The sequence below is a fragment of the Siniperca chuatsi genome, linkage group LG8 (assembly GCF_020085105.1).
Source record: "Siniperca chuatsi isolate FFG_IHB_CAS linkage group LG8, ASM2008510v1, whole genome shotgun sequence".
NCBI classification, from domain to species: domain Eukaryota; kingdom Metazoa; phylum Chordata; class Actinopteri; order Centrarchiformes; family Sinipercidae; genus Siniperca; species Siniperca chuatsi.
Window position 1 is genome coordinate 7550254 of NC_058049.1, and position 24180 is coordinate 7574433.

The window sequence follows — 24180 nt, forward strand, 5'->3', positions numbered from 1 at the left end:
TTTAAAAAAGTGTCAGTGTTCTATGTTTATATATTATTGCATTGATTATAATGGATGCATTAAAGTGTAGGCAGGCAGCATCTGATGTTGTAGCTGGTCAAGGTGGAGCTAATTTTAATTTCTTTATTTACTGTAGTAGTTTAATCTATAACAATGTATCACACTAAACATAGGAAAGATACAGCTGAATAGTTTGACAGTTCAGTAGTTCTACTACTGTTTTGTAAAGTCTGTAGCATTTTATACAAAATTCATAGAGAAAAGATGTGCCAATTTGGAACTAATGTGGCACGATGGTTTGGACAGGATTGGGAGTCTACCTTCATATCAAGCATGAGCAAAATGTGGATGTCCAAATGCAGTTCTCAACTAACACAACACTTAGGAGGCGTGACATGACTTCTGGTTATCAGATCATGTAATTAAAAGCCAACATTGGACCGATATCACTGAACAGATCTGTTTTGTGTTCTTGTTTTATCTCAGTGATAAGCCACTAATGCCACCAAAACACAGCATTTCCCAGTTTTTCAGAAATAGACAAGAGATGTACAGTATATCATACCCATATAAGTTTTGCATTACTAGCCTGGAGCATAAATTCATTATGGGCCACTTTGTTACACAATCATAAGTGGTTTCCAAGCGTTTTGAAAGACTGTTGTAACAACTGCTTTATCAGTTTATCCAGGTGGGAGCTATTTCTTCATCTGGCTAAAAGACAAATAGGTGGAGAGAGCCCGTTTGGCACTGCCTGATTGAACTTTCACCTAGATGCTGACTACAGAGCTGCAGGCAAACGCAGACACATGCATACATTTACAGAAACACACACACTACGCAACAATGCTTTCTCCAGATTTGGTTGCAGGTTGAACCCTTTCAGCACTGATATGTAGACTCTGCTCTCTGGAATAGTTACCTTTGGATGGTGGGCTGATGATATCTTCTGATAATATTGCATCTTGACTTGGCTTGCAGCACATTTACCCTTGATCTCATACACAAACACTGGGCCAAAAATCCCCTGATTGAAACATGGAAAAATACTGTTGCAGGTAACTGATGAATAGATTTGTTCTTGAGCCATTCTCTTCAGATAGGTTTCCTCATTGTCAGCATATTCGTTGTACACATTTTCATACCCATCCTGTCCAGTGAAAACCATGTATTTCCATTTTAAATTAAATTTTTTTTTGATAAACTGAAGAATTAAGTGTTCATTTAAGGGTTGAGAAAATTCTCCTGCTTTTTAAGATAAATAAACTATTTAAATTTTTTAAAATAAAAATTTAAAGCTGAAAAATGCATTGTCACAATGCTGAAAACAGGGCTGTTTATCTGAGCTCATGCAAAGTTGAAATGAATTAGTAAATGAAACTTGAAAGAGCAGTTTCTGTGCTATGAGACGTGCAGAAACCACACTGGAATTTATCATAAATATTATTATGTTTAAGGTAACAGTTCAGTTACTGATAATCTTCTGGTGGTCTAATAGCAGCAGTTTTCATGCAATGGGGAAAGTTGCCTGTCTGGAGAGAACAGTTTACTATTGACAAGATGTCGTCTGTCAAGAAATTAATAACAGATTTTTTTAAAGGATGCTGGAACTGGATCAAAGGGGCTGGTAGAGCACTTGAGTTGTTTTTTAGCATCAGTGTGATCTCTCGAGTCTACATTGGAGAAATGCTTGAGACCGTTGGTGCACAGTGGTGGAGGTGTGTCCAAATTAGCACAACCTTAAACAACTACAGCAGTAAAATGCAACATTCACATTAATGCACCAGCAGTGTTAATCCAAAACATCATATATAATAGTAAAACACTGCCAGGGACTATTTTGCTGCAAAATGAGTACTTTTACTTTTGATATTTTAAGTACATTTGCTGATAATTCTTTACTTAAATAAGGTTTTGAATGCAGGACTTAACTTGTAGTGGAGTATCTTCACAGTGTTGTATTCCTACTTTGACCTAAGTAAAGTATCTGAATACTTCTTCTACCACTGGTCACTGGTTCTTTCTACTACAAGCAATTTGTTGACATCCGTCTATAAGAACTTATGAATTTGACAAGGATGGAAGAATCACAATACTGTGGCGAGCTAAGGTTTTCTTTTAGAAGAAAAGAAGTGAGTCAAAGTTTCCAGTTCAAGGGTGTGCTTTATTAGCTTCTCAGGGCAGAGCAACAGCTCAGCAACAAGTCATCTTTGCTCTCTGAAGTTGGGTCACCAAATCTACACGCCACAACACTCACAGTCTAACCATATTTATCATAATACTGACTGTGATACTGACTGTAGGATCAGTGGAAAGCCTTTAGAACAAAATGTCACAATAATACTAGTAACATTGCAGAAACGTGCAGAAACAGGGACTGCTGTCCATAAACGTGTCCTGTTGCATTTATGTTATTGTTTGTTTTTTTGTACTTGGATTTTTAAAAGTGAGATTCGTACTGCAAGTAAAATCATATCCATTGCAGGGTATAAATGTTGTCTTACATTACAAAAACTATATGGCAATCACTTTTCCTAGTGTACGATATAGAAAGTAGTTTATACATATCCATTGATCACTTTACTCTATATGAAAAATGTCTTGTATTGCACTGCATTATGGTCTACTGAGTCTATCAAGAAATTGGCATCATAATGTTGAACAAAAGGTTGGGACTGGAGAGAAGCCCCGCTTTTTGAGTCTGAGGGACTGACAACAGATCTGACATTAACAATGTGTAGGGTGGGTTCAGCAAAAGTGGCAGAAGCATTAAGCATAAGCATTGCCCTGTTTTACCATTTGACTTAGAATAGAACAGAAAATCTTGCCACACCATTATTTGTCACTTAACAGTCACTTTTATTTCATCATTGTGGGCATGGTTGAAAGTCAAAGAGAGACTGGTTGGCATGTATTCAGGGAAAGTGAACCAGCAAATGAATTGGAATTGGACTCATCAGCATAAACGTTAGAACACTGTCCCATGTTTGCTGAAGGTATTAGCAAACAGTGTTTTCAAGTAAAGTGGGACACTTTTCTAAGCATGTTTAATGCAGCAGCAGATATGTTGTCTTGCTATAAAAGAGTATAAAAGTGTCCCGCTTTAGCAAACTAGAAAAACCGGATGAGGATTGTGCTGGGTTTTAGAGTCTATAACTTTTACACAATGTTCTCTTCAAAACGTTACACAAGCATGTTAACAAAGGTTGTACCATTTACGGAAAACATGACTGGTGTAAGTGAATATCTGTTATAGTAGAGCCCCAGCGCATTTGCCAAAAAGTGGCCCTCTTTTGCTGAACTCAACCTATAGTCAAATATTCATGCTATAGTCAATATTTTAATCTTTACTTTTGTCTACATTTGGTCAGTTTTCCGCATGAATAAGAAAAAAATCACTGCCAAACATCACAAACAAGAAAGGCAAGGTACATTGCTAATGTATCTTCTGTTAGCTATTTCAGGTAGGCGCCTCAGGTGCGGTGCTACACTCTCACGTGACATTCTTCACCTACTGCAACACGAACGAACACACCCTCTCAGTGAGGCGGTCCATTTAAACTGGCAATGCCCTGCACACTGTTTTGGTCTGCAAAGCTGTTCTTCAGCTAACTCTTCTGTAGCATTTCTGTAAACATTTGCTGCTACCGCGGCTCATTAGGCATTTCACAGCCAAGCTCGCCTGTTACCGGTCCTAATGTCGCTTCAGAATGACTGTGGAGGAAATGTGTGTTTGGCGCTATCAGCTGTTGCTCCTGGTGTTCCCTGACTCCCAGACCATCAGCTGTTCCCTGACTCCCAGACCATCAGCTGTTCCCTGACTCCCAGACTATCAGCTGTGGCCTGAATGCGCACTTCAAGCCCGAAGCTGTCCTGCTGTGTTGTGGGCAGCCTGGAAACACTTGTTGCAACTTTTCCCTGAGAAACTTGGCCAAGTAAGTTTTTGCTGCTTGTGCTTACATCCATATTGTGAGTTGATGTCTTGGCTCTGTGCAGTTGGTTTGTGTGTGCTTGGTTATATCAGTAAAGAGTGAGGTTGCTGCTGCTGCTGCTGGTTGTATCTGCTTGGGGTCTTGGCTGGCTGCTAGCTGTTAGCCTATTTTCTGCTCTGATGATGCTGCTTTCTTCCTATGTGGCGGATTTGCTTTAATTATTAATTGTGAATTACTTTCTTGTTGTGGCTGAACTCGTTTTTCTTTTGATTGTTGTTTGGTGGATGCATTACGATTCTTTCATATACTGCTGACTTACATTGGGGTCAAACATGACTCATGTTTGAGTATCATTGTTGTTGGAGTATCATTTTTGTGTGTTATGGGCTGAATTGATTACAATATTTCACCCTACAGAAAGTTGTAATTGTTGTGGGGGTTTGCTATTGGCTCACTGCAAACCAGGGCTTGTGTAGAGGGGGATATATGTTTAGTTGCCAGTTTATGAGGTACACCTAGCTAAAACTAATGCAGTTGAATACAACAGTGAATAGGTAAGGTTTTGTTGAAACTGTTTCTGGTAAACTGACGAGTGTTATTATTTTGTCCACCCCATTTATATAGGGTAGGCTAAATAACAGAAACACCTGTCTGTATAACTCAATAGAATTCAACAGCACTACAAACTACATCCTCTAAAATTACCTTACAGTTGACCATACATCTCTGAAACAGTTTCAACAAAAACTGAACATTATACTATTCATGAAGGTATAATTCACAGCAGGACTATTGTATTAGGCTGCATTAGTTTTAGCTAGGTGTACCTAATAAACTGGCAACTGAGTGTATATTGGCTTTGTATAGATATTAATGTTGCCTTCTTACACACTGCCCATACACACTTATCTCCCTCGAATTTTGGCTTCACAGGAAACCCATCATCGCTGTTGCCACATACAGGATAGTTTGTCATATTCACACACACTTCATATTCAGCTGAGCATTAGAGAAATACTTCAGCTCTAAAGTAATGGGTTCATGTGTCAGGTTGTTCGTCATCATTATCATAATTATGTCTTAACTGCAATGCCAACCTTCATGTACTGATGGCATCTGCTGATCATTAATGCTACATTGTATTTCTTAGATTGTCTGCTGCAATTATGAATGTCAGTGATTTTAATATGAATACAAGTGAATAATAGTCTGCTGCATAGCTGCTATGTCTTGGCATGCTGCTGCATTTCATGTGGTTTGCTGGATTTAGATTTAGTCATCTCATTTCACTAGATAGCATATTGCCTGCAATGATGGGAGATGCTTTGTTGGGAATTGCCACATAGCAATAGCTGCCATTTGCTCACAAATGTTATAATTCCACATAATGACTGGGACCAGGCTTTGTATATTATGCGTTTTTTTGGGTGGACGGGAGTTAATTATTGTCACTCCACAGTGTCTTCTGTGCAGAGCTATAGGCATATGGTTGCAGGCACTGATGAGGTCAGAGCCTGGATGGCCAATATCAACTCTAATTTGACAAAATGATCTTAAAGGTCCAGTGTGTATGATTTAGTGGCATCTAGCAGTGAAATTGCGGTTTGCAACCATTTGAACACCGCTCGCCTCACCCTCCCCTTCCAAGCGTGTAGGAGAACCTACGGTGGCCGTGAAACTCGCAAAAAACGCGAACGGCCCTATCTAGATCCAGTGTTTGGTTTTTATCCATTCTGGGCTACTGTAGAAACATGGCCGTGCAACATAGCGACCTCTGTGGAAGGGGACCCGCTCCCTGTGTAGATAAAAACAGATTTTTCTAAGGTAACGAAAAAACAATTCTTATTTTCAGGTGATTTGCACTAATGAAAACATACTTATAAATATTATATTCCATTTCTGCCAATAGCTCCTACTAAATGTTACTCACCGGACCTTTTACTCCATTTATTAGTTTTTTGTGGAGCTTTCATTTTTTTTTGGTTTTTGAATTTAATTACATTTTTTATAGTATTTTATAATACAATTACAAACGATATACAGAACAGGTTTAGTGAAGCTTTCAACTGCAGCTCCACAACTACAACTGACAGAAACAAAATAAAACTCACCAAAACCTTCTTTGTCGTTGTCTTTCGACTGTTCCAACAATCACCAACTCTGGTTTGGTCGAAATAAATCCTTAATTCACTGCGTTACATGAAAAAAAAAAACAGCTGTTATATCGCTCTCCTTAATACCAACAGTTTCACGGGGAGGGACTCACATGCACGTATGGCTGGACCGGCTACCAAAACAAAGAACAGAGAAGCTGTGATGTCATTCTCTGCTCAGGACGCCATTACTCCACTATATCTTTATATAGCAAAACAAAAAGAGACTGCTGTAGAGTATCAAAAATCACTGATTTGTTGTCCCCCCCCTTTTGTGACTTGGAATCTGGCAGATGTTCATGTATACTGTGAAGGATTCTTTACACTGTCCTGCTGTTATTCTCCAGCTCACGCTGTCTCAAAAGACCCTGTTGAGGTTCTTCAGCCCTGCAGCAGAATCACTCAGACTGATGAAGAGAGGGGGTTCATCTCAAATTGTTTTGTTTAGTATTTAGCTGATGCTCTTTAGCCATGCAGCCTACAATTGACTGATTGAGCAAGTAGGTTAGTTGTCCATTACATTACAAGTCACATGGCTACACATTTGACCTATCATACCTTACCTATTCAGTGCATTAAATCAGTGCATCTATAGACATGATGTTACATTAAGGTATTATTCAGGTAGCTATGGAAGTAAAATTTCTATTATATATTATATTGTTTTTTTTTTTACTTTATAAGTGTTCAATTCAATTTTATTTATATAGCGCCAATTCATAACAGAAGTTATCTCATTGCGCTTTTTAAATAGAGCAGGTCAAGACCGTACTCTTTATATTATTAATTACAGAGACCCAACAAATCCCACCATGAGCAAGCATTTGGTGACAGTGGCAAGAAAAAACTTCCTTTTAACAGGCAGAAACCTTGGACAGAACCAGACTCAATGGTGGGTGGCCATCCATGTTATGAATTTATTAATGCAATCACATTTAATTTGATTGAACCTAAACTCAAACTTACGACCCCTCACCTCATTGAACTTTACCTACAAAGACCCTTCAACTTAATCGACCCTCCAAACTGAATGAACCTTGCTGTAAAAGTGTCATCTGTGTGTGTCATTTCACTGATGTCACAAGAAGACCATGTACCCTCATTATTACATAGTTTTTCTTGTTTATCTTCCCATCATTTCAAAGTCCGGCTTTGTTTTTATCTACCAAGGCTTTAAAGACTTTTGTGCAAACAGTGACCACTTGTTCTGTATCATCTCTGTTGCAAAATGTAAAAAAATTACAACATATATACAGTGGTGTGAAAAAGTTTTTCCCCCGTCCTGATTTCTTATTTTTTTTGCATGTTTGTCACACTTAAATGTTTCAGATTATCAAACTAATTTAAATATTAGTCAAAGATAACACAAGTAAACACAAAATGCAGTTTTTAAATGAAGGAATTTTGGCCCACTCATCTTTGCAGAATTGTTGCAATTCAGCAACATTGGAGGGTTTTCGAGCATGAACTGCCTTTTTAAGGTCATGCCACAGCATCTCAATAGGATTCAGGTCAGGACTTTGACTAGGCCACTCTAAAGTGTTCATTTTGTTCTTCTTCAGCCATTCAGAGGTGGACTTTGATGATCTGAAACATTTAAGTGTGACAAACCTGCAAAAAAAATAGGCAACCAGGAAGGGGGCAAACACTTTTTCACACCACTGTAAAAACATTAGGAACCTCAGCTGAATACAACAGGCGTTTGAATCCAAAATATGTTTCAGCAATAAGTATCAAGGTTCAGTTTCAGTGTTATTGAATCACAAAACAAGAGCTTCTGTTGGGAGCTGCCACTTTAGATCAGGGAGACATCATCACAGAAGAGCGGCGATACCAGTTACAATAATTTCTCTAGATAGTCCATGACCATGAAATGACCTCTTGACTATGACTGATCTGCATATATATGCATTTAGAGGCATGGATTTCCCCCTTTTTTAATGTTATGTGTTATCTACTGTATTCCTCATTAGGAGATCTGTTTTCACATGACCACCACACATGGAGAATCATACATCAATATGACACAGACTCCCTCCTCATATCCCCAACCTGTGCCTTTGTGGTTTCAGCACTTCTACATAACACCTTGTTCCTAATGTTTTGCTTTGTGTGCTATAAATACACCATGTCCTTGAGGCAAAAACACCTCTGTCTTGAAACAAGTTTGTTAACATATTTCATAGGCCATCTGGATGCTGTGAGGTTCTCAGTCTATGAGAGACTAAGTTGTTGTTGTGAAGTGTATGTGCAGTTCCCCTTATGCCTGCACCACAGTAAAAGCATAGTACTGTATAAAAGTGCTGAAACAGTTTGCTGATTAATACTGACAACAATTCTGATAATCGATTCATTGTTTAAGGTTTTTATCAAACAAAAATGTCAACAAAAAACACATGCTGCTTCTAGCTTCTTGAATGTGAGAATTTGCAGCTTTTCTCTATCTTATATTGTTTTAATTTTGGGTTTTGGACTATTGGTTGTTAAAAAGAAACTATTTGAAGACAGATGTCACCTTGGGCTCTGAGGGCTTGTGATGGGGATTTTGTGAATTAAGGCTTAGTCTTCATTTTGAATAAACTAACAATTAATCAAATAATCTGAATAATAATTGTTAGTTACAACCCTACTATATGCACTAATAAATGAAACAATTCTAAAATAAATGACTGGATAAGCAACAGTTCTTCCTTAGAGAAGTGTTGTTTTTTTTGTATCACAGTGTGAACTTCATTGCACATGCTTTTATGAACTGCAAAAGTTATGTGCTGTATGTGTGGCCAACAGTAACCCTGTTATTGTCGTGACAGTCGTCCAAGCCACTTACAACACCGCAGGGAAGGACTGTAGGCCTGAAGAACTTTTTGAAAAATTAAAAGGAAAACACAGGCTCGTAAACTAAATGTTTTAAACAAATTTACAGTCTGATTCAATCCAGCAAAGTTTATATTAATAGATTTTTGTTGAAACTGGTCAGAAAGGTGTAGACTCAACTTTATGGTAATTCTTGAGGCCGTATTTCATGGTGTTGTTGTAGTGTATTGCATTTAAGTGTATCTAATATTTTGCCCCCTCCCATAGCCTATATGTGGGGACAAAATAACATGAACACCTTACAATATACCACAATCTGGCGCAGTAAAAAAGTCCCATAGAGATTAATCAACTCCTCTTTGAGACAGTAAATATTATAAGCTTCACAAAGGTTCTCTGGTGTTAAAGACTTACTGAATTTACATTATATTGCATAGGTGTTCTTTATATTGTGTCGTTTTTAAATAACAAAGCATGAGTAAAACTTCTCTTGTGTCTTGCTAGTGCCACACATTTGTAACAATTTTAATGCACCAACATTCAGTAATTGTATACTCTATAAACGTGAACATCAGGAGAATATTAGGGTCCTTATTAGTCTATTGATTCACTAAAGGATATACTTACCATGTAGTATGATACCAAGTATGATCAGGTCACTGTGATATTTCACAACTCTCCTGTTCATAATAATGATATTTTATATGGTATTGCTATAATATTCTGACTATATTTTTATAGTAAGGTATAGTTTTGCAGTGACCTCCGTAGAGAATCCTTTCCCATGTAGAATCCTTTCTTTAAGAAAAAAGGCTACTGTACCTTTTTTAATGGATTATGTTTTTTTAGAGAATAACCCATCATCTGTAATCTGAATCGCTCTTGTTTTGATGTCTTTATTGAGTGATAATATCATAGTTACTCATTGCACTTTTAATATAAATAAATTATTTCTGGGAAAACACATTAGAACTTGCCTCAGCAATCAGCTCCATATTCACCATCACACTGCCATCTAGTGGACTCAGGGTGACTTTCAACCTAGTAGATCTATTTTGCACTCAATATGCCTGAGCTCGGCCAAACAAATTGGATTCATAATGTATGGCTTACATTACACACCGTTTTATATCATATTTGAGGCTGTGGACAAACCCTTGCAGTAAATCTATTCTGTAATATTTCCCAGCCCTCTGTGTGACATTGCCAATAAGGTGGAGAATTGGTGATATGATGTATGAGTGGCCAAGGTGAATGTATTATTTTAACCAAAAGGGCATCAGCTGCAGTCACAGAGTTGTGGCGTGGAAAGTGGAAATCTGACCTATTGGTTTAGCGCGGATAAAAACACATTCCCCCTGACCTTTCCGCTTCATTACCTGCCATGATACCTCATAAATTGAGGAGAATACAGTGCTGGTGTCACGTCAGAAGCAAGGAGGGAGCTGCCTTCTTCCCCCTCTCTTCTCTCCATTTTTTTCACACTTGATGTATAACTCAGACTGTCTGGTTGACTTTATTTTTGATGTATTTTGTGACCTTAAATTACCATAATGTCAAAAAAGACATATCCACTACTACCCTAAAGAAAGCAATAAAGATCCAATGATGAATACAAATTATTAAAAAGTTCAGTTCAGGGAATATCATTTGAAGATCATTTTTTTAGCAGTGTTGCAAAAACACAAATAACACTTTACTTGGATAGTCCGCTTACAGATACGTTAGAGTGTTTGTAACATTTTAACTGTTTCGCTGTTTGTCTGTAGATGTTTAACAGATTATCAATAAAGTATATGTGACAATTCATGAACGTACCCTAGCCGAGATGTTATTTTTTTGCCTAAACCTAACCAAACCTTTATTTGTGAAACAGCTGAATTGTCAAATCTCAACTAATAAGCTGTAATAAATGTTACAAATACTCTATAAACTATCTAAAGGCGTACTATCCAAGTGTAACCAAAACACAACATCAAATGTTGAACAGTGAGTCTGCTGTATTTATGTGTATGAGGCAAATCGTCAAAGCAAATGCTGAATTTTATTAATTAAAAAAGAAAGAAATTGCTTGATTTCAATGTGAGACAAACTGCTGTTTTAATAGATTTATTTATCTATGGTGCCCTCTGCTAGTTCATGGGGTGTCCCACATAAACTACAAGACTGAATGATTTGAGAGCTTGTCAGTTGTTGCACTAAACGACCAATCCCTGACAAATCATAAAGAAGAAAACATTGAAAAGTTGTAACTTTCATACTTTCTTCATTGGCTCTTGGAGTCATCTCACAACCCTTTTGGAGAAATAGGATTTTTTAATGAAATAATGATACAAAATTTCATCATATATAGCTTTATTAGTTAACTAAAATAGGGCCACATTTTTGCAAATCATCTACATCAAAAACAGTATAACAATAATAAATTGAATATGTTAAATAAAAATTACATTTGTCGGTGTCTTTAATATCAGTTGAATATCATCTAGGTCCTTATAGGTCATATAGGCCAGGAACTGCTGTAGTACGCCTAACAAATACCTTAAAGTCTGATCTCATTACATATAATAAATAATCCTATTATAACTTAAAACCAATATAGTTTGATAAATTGTACAAATATCACAGTAAAACCCATGGCCTAGGTCAACTGACTGCTCACGAGATGATTAAAAGAATTATTTGGATAATTTTACTTCTTCAGGCCCCTAAAAATAATTCAAATAAAACAACCTGATAATTTAACTACTCACAACCTGTAGACATATACAATCATGAGTAGACTTAGTCTTATTTTAGGGGGTCACAAACCAAAAAAGGTTGGGAACCACTGCTGTAGGAGGCCATAAGAAGCTTTTAAAGAAGCATTAGACCTCACAGCAGCATCCCACATACTATATAAATGAGATCAACAGACAACAACAACAAATAAGAGCAATCCATGCCTATAACTGACTACTGAGGATAAATCTGAGCTACCATAACATCTCTTGCAGAGAGATATAAGCATTTTAGCTGTAGTCTACAAGATACTGCTGCAGCAACCATTCATCTTTCAGCCAATCCTGACCGTGGGTGTATACATGTGTGTGTGTGTGTGTGTGTGTGTGTAGGTTACATGTGTGGGTCTTCCGTTTCATTAATGACAGTATATGGTGACGCCTTCCAGCAGGGATTACCACACTGTGAGCTCTGGCTCTCCCACTGTGCGCGGTAATGAAGGAGAGCTGTGGAGACTGGAGGCACAGGCAGCGTGTCGCTTTCCACCAGAGTTTACACGGCAGACGACAAATCTGGACGTGACTGTCTTACCAGAGATTAAAACTGTCTGAGACAGACACAGAGTGAGAGAGAGAGGGCTAGTAGGCTTTATGCACTTGTTCTGGCAACCTGCTTGTGCAATTTTACAGGAGATCACTGGCTAAAAGTCCAGGACATCAAAGGAAAATAGGCTTTCAAGTGTCACTTCTGTGCAGTGTTTCAGCTAGAGGGCACTTGGAGATTGCAAACCTACATCCAAAGCTGAACAGTTAGTAAATCTTTATCAACTTCATATTACAATTTCAATTACTCTAATATTGGAAATTTGCAAAGTGGATATGTTTCAACGAATTGTCATAAAAATTGATTCAGATGTTTTTGAGGTATCAAGACAACACAACAGTGGTAAATGCATGAATTAAGTTCTTTATTAACATGATAATCATCAGGGTATTATGTTTCACAGCCACACACAGGTACACCATATGATTGGATACTGCATTAACAAGTACAGAATATGTCGATAATTGTACACAGGATTTAGTTATCATGGGATTCTGATCAAAGCTTAAATTCTAATTATTAGCTAGGCCCTTTTCTCGTCTGATTTGTGTTCCTCAGTAGATATCATGCAAACACTTATGGTAAAGAAAGACTTAATAGAAGACAAACCTCAGATTTAACCAATTAAAATTGCTATTCATCATGAATGCAGCATAAGCATTGATAGCACAAGACCAGTGGGATGTTGCTTTTCACTGCAAATGCTTAAAATTTGCATGCAGGCACTGGTGCTTTGATATGTAACAAATTATATGTTGTCTAGCAGAATGCCTGTCGAAAAATGAATAGCACTTGACATAGAAATCCCACTGTAGGTCACGTGTAACTTTATCTTAAAGGAGTAATCTGCAAGGTTCTTGTTTTTCATTTTGGTGACATCTTTGACGCAAACTGATTATTACTGTTGTGGTTTTGAACTTAATCTACGCAGAGATCTGCTGGCAAGCTAACAGTGAGTCAACAGTGAGTTTCCTTGGATTTTCTGTTGTTACATTTTGAGTTGCTGTGGGTGGCATTCTTTTCTTTATTCTGTTCAGACATGGTGGCTAGTGCTAGTCATGCTAACTGCCCAGTTCTTCTTCAGTTTATTGGAAACAATTTGAAAACGCAACATGCATCTATTCCTCCACTTTAACAGGATTTCTCTAGAGACTTATCAGGTGCTCACTGTTTAGAACAACAAATGTAAACATGTAATCAACTGGTTATAGGTTGAATCATTATTGTGCTACAGCATATAGATTGTGGTGTAGTTTGCAACTCTTAACATACATTTTTGTGAAAATGTTGCATAGTATTACCTTAACTTTAACCGTTAAAGGTAGACTGAGATTCCAGCGGCTCCACTGCCCTCCAGGTCTCTGTGGATGTTCAGATCCTGCGGAGATCAGGCAGAGAGAGCAGATCTTAGAAAGATCAATACTCCTTAGTGGATTTCCTATATCAACCACACTGAAATCCCACCATCTGTGACATATAGGTTGAGCGTATAAGTCACTGCTGGGTGGGATCCAATCCAATAAGTCGCTCTCCACCGTCTGTTCTTGTTGGGTTGGAAATGCTGTAGGCTGGGAGAGGTGGATGAGTGGAGCCACCAGGTACATCAGGTGGAGTGTTCACTTTTTTTTCACCAGTTAACTGTTTATTTCACTGTCAAATTCATTTATGGGGGTTATTCGTCATCTTATTTGACACATATACAATTATACACAGCAAAAAGTAAAACGGGAAAAAACAATCATGAAAACGTTTTAATGTTACAGCGCTGAGCTCTCCTTGTCGTGTGTGTGGTTATGAGTTATATTATGATCAGTCATCACTGCCTCGGGAACAAAAACTATATAATGGCGTGCTGATTATTGTATTTAGATTATAAACCAGGTGTTATTTAAAGGAATAGTTGAGCATTTTGGGAAATGCGCTTATTTGCTTTCTTGCCAAGAACTGCATGAGGAGATAGAAGTCTGTACGATAAATATGAAGCTACAGCCAGTAGCCAGTTATCTTAGCTTAGCAAAAGGACTTAGCAGGGACAAATTACTGCACCTAGGCAAGAAATAGTCTGGCACCTAAAACCATCATTTTTACACTTAGATTTTTGTACAGACTAAACAGACAAGTATAATGTGTTAATTTATATTGCTTGCTTGCAAGCTTTATATGTTGTTTTAGGTGGATTTTGCTAGCTTCAGACAGAGCCAGGCTAGCCGTTTCCCCTTCTTCCAGTCTTTGTGCTAAGCTAAGTTAACTGGCAGCTGGCTGTAGCTTCACATTTACCCTACAGACAATAAAGTGGTATCGATCTTCTCATCTAACTCTCTGCAAGAAAGCAAATAAGCATATTTCCTAAAATGGCAAACCATTTCTTTAACTGTGTCACTCCCTGACGCGTTTTTAATGAAATAAGAGTGCATCCTAGTACATTACAAAAGAATAATATCTTTAAGATTATTTTTTTTCTCAAAATGGATTTATTATGTTTTGGAATTACACCCTGAATTAATGAAAAAATGAATGAGTTATTTCAGTGTAACTAAAACAATTTATAATAATTAATATAATTATACACAGGGATTGCAATACAAGTATAACATATTGCACAAAAATGGAAAATCACTAAAAAGCAAAACATAAATGTGCACAGAAGGGAATAATTCAGCAATAACACTGGGGGGAAATGAAGAAAGCAATCAATATTTATTTCGTTACCTTAAACAATGGGGATACAGACATTTTTGTATAGTTTAGATGTTTGTTATAGTTGCTTGTTTCAAGCAGCTGCTCATCAACAAAAAAAACCCCAACATCTATATTTGCACCAGGGAAAATGGAACTTGCAACATCTGGCTTTAATAAGTGAGCAATCCAAAGAAATATTTTACAAGGAGTAAACATTTTACACTTCAGCCAACACCAGAGTGACTTACAGTGACTGAACAGGCTGTTGCTGTTGATGGATGCAATGGTTGTTACAGGCTGACAGCAACTGGCCCTGGAAGTAGTGGACAAAACTTGTTGATCTCAGGTCATGTGCAATATAAAGAAAATGCAGTGAATTACACCATTTAGCCGTGTGAGAAATAGGCTGTTTCTAGGCAATTAAACAAAGGCTGACATTTGTTTATTAGGGTTTGATTCGACTGCCAGATGTCATGCAGCTCACTCGGACATTAAGTCAACACAAGGACAGCGGATTGAGCGTTATTATTTAATTTATTTTTATGGCAATGTACAATTTTAAACATAAATGTTGCTATTTTTGTCTGTAGTCCAGAACAGCAAAAGTGTGTGTAGTGCAAACGTCCAGTGCAGATTCAGTGGTTTACAGATTGAAGTTGCTGCTAGCCAAATTTAAAATTTGACTTCCAGTGATGGCTTTCACAGAAGACAGCACAAATGCAGTGTGACAAAAAGGGTGCAGTGACATCTTAGAAAATCTGTAAGATTTATCTCTGAAAGAAAGGGCACAAAGTCATATTAATTCTGTACACAAGGTACAATCAAACTCAAAGATTGTGTTTCTTCAGTATTCTGCAGTAATGGTATTGAATATGATAGTCTATTTATTGTTTTTGTCTTTTTTTGTACGTTTAAAAGAAAGCCAAAAAGCCCTTGAGTATAGGGTGTAAAAGTAGTATGACGATAGTTATAGTTAATGGGTCTAAAATAAAGCTGCCATTTCCCTTTTGAACATTTTGCGAATGTAACAGTACTACTACTTGGTCTAAGACAGGAAATGAGTTTTAAAATTCAATATTGTCATCAGATAATGAATCTGGTTGGCCAGTTATTCTCACTCCACATTTCAGGGGGTCAGAAACAAACTCCAACTTCCTTTTAGTGAAAATATAATGCCGTAGCACTGTACTGTATCTAAAGTGCACTGCATTGGACGTTTCTGAGATGCAGTCATATTATCATGACAGTGTACACTGTAAATGCTACACAGGATTACTTTAAACATTGTTATAATCATTAACATACATTTTAGTTCAATATTTATCATTGCAAAAGCTCAGAAAGTTAATATTTTCCAACAACATTAAATAACATTTAATACATAAGACATTATTTTACATTGTATAATTTATATCTTGTTGGTGTTAATAATTCTTCCTTTTCCCCCCATAACTGGATCACATGAAAGCGTAGAGGTTTTATTGAGGAAACACTCATTTCTGACTTCTAGCTTTGAACTGAACATGGCATTGGGGGATAAATGATGTAAAGCTTCTCCCTAAGTGGTCCTCTCCATAATATTGTGCATTATATGCCCAAAGATGCCATGTTTGTACAGCTGGAGAGTCAGATCAGCGTGTAAAGTATGACATTAACTCTGCAAGCGTTCAGGGTTTTGTGGGGCTAGCCTTACAAAAAACCTCACAGTTTAAATGGTGGTGCGTATAACTGTCCACATTTTTTGTATGTTTTTCATGATTTCACATAGAGGCTGTTGGGAAGCATATTGAAAAAAAACGTCTTAACTGAAATGTCTAATCTTAACAGAACACTTTCGGAATACTGCCATAAAGAAAAGTCTTAATGCGTGCAGGTGAGATTCAGTTGTAAACCTTTCCATAGTTTGCTTCTGTAATGGCAAAATGGGCTGCTATCCGAGATAAGATAGGATGGACAGCCAGGATTTCACTCAGGTCACTAAACTAACATGAACCCATGAGAGCACGAGGTAGACGCTAGACACTTTGACAATTTCCACTGCATTTTGTAATTCACCCTGCGTGTGAAGGGAAAATTGTACGACATGAAATGAAAAAAAAATACTAAAACAAACAAAAGCGCTCAGGTGTAATTTTCTATCTGAAGTTGGAGCCTGGGAAACTATTCTGCCAGGCTGCTCATCAGACACAGACTCCGGGTGGCTGACAGCGGCGAACAGAGGTAAACGTCAATTAAGACGTTACAGTAGATGACAGGCCTAAAGAAAACAGTGCTGAGAGATGCCATCTGGGGCAGACTGTGTAAACTGAAGGTGTCTGAACACGATGCTTCAGACAAGGCTAAAATGTTAGCAGCTTTAGACTTGTCAGGTTAACATGAAGAGGCATGAAGAAGATTTTAGCTGGTGTGCCTGCAGGCTGCCTATTTATAAATTATTTGTGTTTTTAGTATTTTCTCTGCACATTTGTTATGATTTTAGAAAATGCAAGTATTTTGTAATAAAAATCTGACACATACTGTATGTGGGATGTGTTTCATTTGGCCCACATCCAGGCTTAGATGTGTTTCTTGCAGCTTGGTAGGTCTACTATAGTTAGCCTTAATGCTAAATAATGCCACTTGAATGGCATTTTTATCCAGACTGTTTGAGCATACCAGCTCTTCTTCTGCAGTAGCCCGCCTCACACAAACACAGACACATCAGAGGGCTCCAGCAGCAGTTTTTTGGTCTGAGTGTTGAGTGCCTTTTCATTACTCTTGTTTCTGTTTTAATGTATTATTTCATCCAATCAGGGACCTCAGAGGGCAAAATGGCTTAGAGACACCTCAAACATTTTACATTTTAGCTCTCCAGCAGGCGCTCCAGATCGTGACTATCTATCAAATAAATTTGTGAGTCTCTCCTGATGGATCACCCCCCTCTCCGGTATTTCAAGGTCCATGAGAGCCGTGCTACTGATCTTTTCAGCATGCTTTATGTGTAGAAATTGATTTGGAGAGAAAACATCTCAGATGTGTGTTTTGTTTTCATCCATCTTTTTAATAGAACTTCAGAGAGCAGGAAGTGTGTGCGTCATGAAATTTGCACTGGTTATCTGCTTTCACACGCTCTGGCTAGCCGCCTGCCCTCAAACAGCACCAAGCCCCCCCATATAGGGGTTGATACACAACTTACACACGTTCATTCACATACATGGAGATCCACACACAAGATATAGCCAACATGCATGCAACAGACATCAGCAATGAACAAATTTGCATGTCTTTGTGCACCTATTCTCAAGCTTGCAGACATATGAACACCAGCACGTCAATATTTTCACACAAAGCAGACTTTTAAATCAAAGCCAGAGGCAAAGACATAAATATTTAACATTTTTCAGTGTGCAAACAAATGCGAATGTTGTTGCAGTGAATGAAAAGCCAATTCTACAATTAATCTTGCGTAATACTGCAGACCGGGTCAGATAAATCTGAAGTCACTTTGAGGTTTTTAGGAGTTCAGCTGAGATGGACAGTCATGCATCTTGTTACGGAGAACTTCTCCTCAGGCCTTAGGTGAGGGTGAGAATGTGTGAGGTCACATCATGTGACCTTTAGCTGAAGCAGCTGGACTGCCATTGGTCCAGGGCCAAACCCTCATCCTCCCCCCAGACACACAGCAGCCCTCTCTGCTGCCTGACCACTGCACTTATGGGCAAAGTGCTGAGACTAGTTGTGTGTTTGTAGGTAGACTGTCTGTCTATCTTCTCTATAGCTATTGTCGTACATTTATTCTGAAGCAGTGTAAAAGGTGGCAATAAAGACTATCTATCTTATTTATCTTAGAGATACATATGTGTCTTTAAGAACCTGAAAATGACTGAATTCCCCCATTCAAGTCAAAGTCATGATCTTTGAATTTTGAAAGCTGCTTGATTTCAGCTCAAGTCCTGCTGTGATCACAACAACATTGCCTACTTCAAAAATAAACTATTGATCAGAGCCACCCGGTGAGCTCTGAAACATCCGAAATCTATGTTCATTTCCTTAACCCATAACCCACAGCTCCCACACTTTCAGGTAAAAACACAACCCCAAACTCCACTCATTTAAATAAAACGCTTGTTCATATCATCCGTGGTTGAACAGAAATAAGTAAATCAAATCAAAATTCACTCCGAAATATCTCCGTTTTCGTTCATTCTGTGTTTCCAGGTTCCAGGTTTTCAGGCAACTTGTGCAAAAATCTGTGTTGTTGTTGTTGTTGTTGTTGTTTTTTCTTGAAAAATACTATAGTTGAATTGCAGGCCTCATTAGCGTGTAATTAGAAAACATGCTCTCTGATATACTGTCGCATGCAGCGTTATTACCAAAACCATCTCAAGTCTCTTCCAAACCCGCCGCTGCATGAATATTGAGAGATTGTTAATTATTTAGATTGGAGGTGTAACGATGCATATTTGCACTTCCTCGCTTTTTATTTGAATCCCCAGTGGAGTGGAGGGGAGAGCTGTGTCGGCTCGGTGTGTTACTTCGCATTGGATGTTTTTTTTTTTTTTAAATCAGCAGGCGGAACAAATCTCACATTTAGATGTACTAGTGTGCTTTCGATGTCCGAAAACTGAGGCAGGACAAACATGAATTTGGTTTAAACATAAATTGATAATTGTATCTTTGTCGGCACATGAACTACGTCCAGTTTAATGTTTATTTTCAGGTTTTATAATGCGCCGTAATGCCTGGGAAGCATGTAGTTTTTCTACTTTAAAATGAGTTTCGTTTGACGCATAAATGACTGCAGTGTCTGGATTTTAAATATTAATTTCAGCTGCAACGTGAGCAGAATATCAGTGGCCACGGTGCAAAAACACGCTTATTAAGAGAAATGTCTCTGCAGAAATCTGCAATTAAACACGAGTGAACATGCAGCCACTGCAGCTAAAAGGCACGTGTGTTGTTTTTCATTTAAACTTTAATAAGTTCTTACCTTGTGCAGGCAGGAGAGAAGAGGAGAGGCTAAAGGTCTGCAGTCCTGGGCGCCGTTTCAACCAAATGAACATTTCCCATTGAAGCCTTTCTCTTCAGGTCATCCTCTGTTCACATGTTGATTGTGTGGATGTGTATTGAGGCTGCAGACTTGCGTATTCGCCTCTACAGCAGCCGAGGCTTATCTCCTGTCAGCTGATTATTGCTCCGCGTTACCGACTCCATCAAAAGCTGACAGGGCCCTCGGATTTTCAGAGGAAAATCAAATTCTGGAGGGTGAAGAGTAGAGGCCGCAGGACTCGCAGCTCAGAAAATCAGTAGAATTCATAGATGTAAAAAGAGAAGAACGCTTGTGTTGTGTTTTGTTTTTGTAAAAACAACGTTTGGACTAACTGTGATTTATTTCTCCTCATAATAACCCCCCCTGGAGAGATGACCTAAGGACTCTTGCAGCATGACATCAGATCCTAAATCAGCTCTTTCACCGAGCGGCCACATTTGCCTTTTTCTTGAATAGGCTTTTTCTAGTTCATTTTATAGTGATATGGAATTTAATAGAATATAAACACAAACAACTCACATGATAAACACTTTGAGGCTGAAAAGTGCACGCAGCTCAACCTGCAAACCCAAAGTCTCACTATTTATTTGTCTCTTTTCGGCAGGGAGTGTTGCGGTGTTTCCTCCCCGGTGTCACCGCTCTGCCTGCAGCCATGAAGCTGCACTCAGCCGCCTCCACCAGTCAGCCTCGGCCCACATACCTCTGTATCTTTGTGTGCGCTTGTTTGCTCAAGCATGTGAATCATAGTTTCCATCGACCGTAACTTTGTTGCGTTTCGGCGCATTTGCGCACTTTAAAGCATGACTTAAAAGGTGCCAAGTTACAAAAGAAAACAACAGTGTAAAGGCAAAGAGATGCATGTGTAAGTCAGGTGGGCTGCTTGAAGATCATTTTGATTTCTGGAATGAAAAAGGCAGCAAGACTTGCTTTAAAAATATGAACATGAACTCTAAACAAACCCTCTTTTATGGTTAATTTAGATCTTACACTTACATTTTATAGATCATGTTAATGAATTCATCAGTAAAATATGAATTTGGACAATTTCATTTTTTATAAAATCCTTGGCATACATGTAATCAAACTATGTATTTCAAAATGTGCATTGTTTTCTAATACTCCCCTCAAGAGGACTGCCATGTCATCTGAGTTCAAACACAGAGAGAAAAACAAACCCCAATGGACCGTTGTCACTGTTGTGTGGTCCGACTCCTGTTTGTTGATTCCCGTGTTATTTCAAGCACCAGTGACCGCAGCCGAGGCCCTTGGCTGAGCAGGCAGACATGTATTCAGCAGTTAATCTGACGGAGCATCTCGCTATGTGTATTGGAGCGGCCCATTGTTTTCCTCCATAGATTAGCCACACACATAATCGAAAGGCTATAGACAGACTGTCATTTACACTCCACTACTAACAGACTACTAACACAAAGAATAAATGAAAGTCCCCCGTCAGAATGTTTTTGAACAATATATTTACTTCCATTAAATAAAACACAATAGTTTTTTTGGATGTTGGAAAAAAAAACAGTTCCGTACCAAATAGTATACACAGAGCAAAAACCAAATAATTTGTCGCAGGAACATTTTTGATGCTTTTTCTTTTAAAATCCAGAATTGCTATTCTAAATCGATATTCACACAGACATTAATAATAAATTTATAATATGTTAGAAACACACAACTGGTGCGTTTTAGTATGTACATTCCCTTTTGTTTGCAAGCAAAACATGATTCCTTTTTTTTAGTTTTTTTTTCCACATGCGTTGATATATTGAACCTGGACAGGACTGGAGGATTATAGCGCATTCGCCTCGACAAACAGGAGATGATAATTCAAATATATACAACCTTTTCAGTCAACAATTAAAGTCCAAAATCCACCAGAAAAAAAAAACCCTCACGAGGAGCTATGAAAAATGAAACAGGCCTTCTACTGTGGCGCAGTGTGAGGCAGGCCTGGACTCATCAAAGGGGAATAAACCTAAAATCTCCCGTTTCAGTTTGACTCCGACCTGGAGTTGAGCTTGTTTCAGTGGTTCAGTCTTATAGTGCCCTTTTTGAAAAATGAAAAAGTAGTTGTAGTAGTCTCTTGTTCCTGTGGCCGGCTGTTTGTGATTACCCATACACTGCAAAAAAATGACCACCATAACATGCCATTTGGTCTTGTAATCACCTAAAATCACATTTACCCCCCCTCCAAAAATAAATGTATCAACATGGTGCGATGGAATAATCTCACTTGTTTCTAGATATGTTTGGAAAAGTTCATGGCACAAGTGGCAATATCTTGAGGACAAAGTCAGAATGCTGCAAATCACACTCCAACTAGTATCAAGAAAATGCCATATGATCAAGACATTTCCTGAAACACATGAAAAAGTACAATTATCTCACCGCCAGATTTGCTCACTCCCTTTAGAGAAAAACAACACTTTAAGCGTCACTACTAGCCTCTAATGACTTGCTATGGTGGTCTTTTTGCAGTGCAGGTAGGTATTAGACTGGTCTGTCCACGGCGTACTGGCAAGCGCTCAGATTAGTGGCCGGATTCTGAACACTGGCGTATCCAAAACTCGAGTGCTGCTTGGCTTTCAGTCTCAGGCTGGCCAGGCTGGAGTTACAAGTGTCCCTGTACACGTAAGGAGGGGTCGGAGGCGCGTAGGGGCACGCCGACGTGGGCACCCCCGAGTTGAGAGACGGGTTACTGAGGTTGTTCAAGTTATTGAGGCTATTGAGGCTGGAGCCCGGCACGCCGGTGACCGCCGATGGCACCATGCTGGAAGTCATGGAGGATATGGAGTTGGGCGGCGAGAACATGGTCTGCGAGGATAAGGGGTTGACATTCATGGAGTTGAAGAAGGGGAAGCTTTTGGTGGATAAGGAGGCCGGCGTGAGGCCCTTGGCGGCCCAGTTGTTGTACGTGTAGCTGGGGTACATGTCCTCGTAGGGCTGCATGAGTCCATTGAACTGCGGGCCGAAGCCGTTTTTGCAAAGCTCGGCTTGTTGGTTTCTTTCCCGTTTCCTCCACTTGGCTCGCCGGTTCTTGAACCAAACCTAGAGCAAAGGAAACGAGAGCAGGTTAGACATAATTAGCGTATTAGAGTATTAGCCTACTTAATCTTTTATAGCATATATATTTCCTGCAATGGCTAAGATGGGCAGGGTTCTACATTTTAACACCAGACACACCATCTTTAATTTTCTTCCCTAACAATTTTAACGTCTGTAAATCCAAACACTCTTTATTAATCCTTGCTTTCCTGTGCAGACAATTCCGCGTTGATCCCGTCTTTATCTGAGCAGAATACACACTGGGCTGCCACTGCACCAGCTTCATGTGGAGAGGATGTGTATTCCTCTGCAGGCTTCCACAAGCACGCTGACCTTAACCACACAACAGCAGGACGACAATCGCAAAATACAAGCTTTGCACCTCTTTCACAGGAACAGGAGAACACGACTGCTGCCACAGACACACGTCAATAGCCTCAACTGTTAACAACGTAATGACGTGTAATTACACTTAATAGGCGAATAACAAATAGTTTGTGTCCTATTTTATTATGAAATTACGGAAAAGATTACAATGAGTCGAGAACCATAAATTAACTTGTGCTAAAACTGTTTATTTTGCATTGTGTGCAGAGGATTTGAATTATATTTAGCCTAAAAGATAAACATATACAATCTAATTAAATTGAGCTTGAACCAGCAGTATATTTAAACAAGACTCTGATTATTTGTTTTTAGCTAAAACTGTGTCCTACGTTACAGTCAAGGAAATTTCAGCCGTGCGTAAAGTTTGGTGTCCGTGCGTAATAATATTAAGGCACTGTGTATTTGTAGGTTAACCGGACAATTGGCACACATTACCCGAAATTATACACACGAATGGTTTCTGTTTGCACCCAAGGGAATACTCACCCTGACCCGGGCCTCTGTGAGGTTGGTCCACACGGCTATCTCCTCCCTTGTGCTCATGTCCGGATAGCGATTCCGCTGAAAAGTGGCCTCCAGTTCCTGCAGCTGCTGGCTGGTGAAGTGAGTCCTCTGCCGCCGCTGCCGCTTCTTCTTAGGGTCGTCTGAAGAGTCGTCATTTTTATTTTGGACCTTTTCTTTTTCTGTCAAGAGGAAAGAAGTTAGGTTTTAGGCGGGTTAAGGCCCGTATGCTATAGAGAGGGAACAAAAATAATTTCCTGAATCCATGACACTGTTGGGCAAATGGATGAGCTGTTCACAGTCTGAC

General features: G+C 38.7%; 1 protein-coding gene and 1 long non-coding RNA gene across 6 annotated transcripts in view; one reads left to right on the forward strand and one right to left on the reverse strand.

Annotated features, from left to right (window-relative positions):
* Positions 1-2237: 2237 nt before the first annotated feature.
* LOC122880521 overlaps positions 2238-24180 on the forward strand; it is a 57049-nt gene continuing 35106 nt past the window's right edge. Inside the window, exon 1 of the long non-coding RNA XR_006378953.1 lies at positions 2238-3935. This is a non-coding gene — a long non-coding RNA (uncharacterized LOC122880521). The remainder of the gene's footprint in view (positions 3936-24180) is intronic.
* Positions 21390-24180, reverse strand: part of pitx2 (paired-like homeodomain 2) — a 63509-nt gene continuing 60718 nt past the window's right edge. For all 5 annotated transcript variants that reach the window (XM_044205755.1, XM_044205753.1, XM_044205752.1 and 2 more), the window contains 2 exons: positions 23859-24055; positions 21390-22988 (listed from right to left, as the gene is read on the reverse strand). In XM_044205755.1, coding sequence (XP_044061690.1) covers positions 22431-22988; positions 23859-24055 — 755 coding nt within the window. In that variant the 3' untranslated portion in view covers positions 21390-22430. The remainder of the gene's footprint in view (positions 22989-23858; positions 24056-24180) is intronic.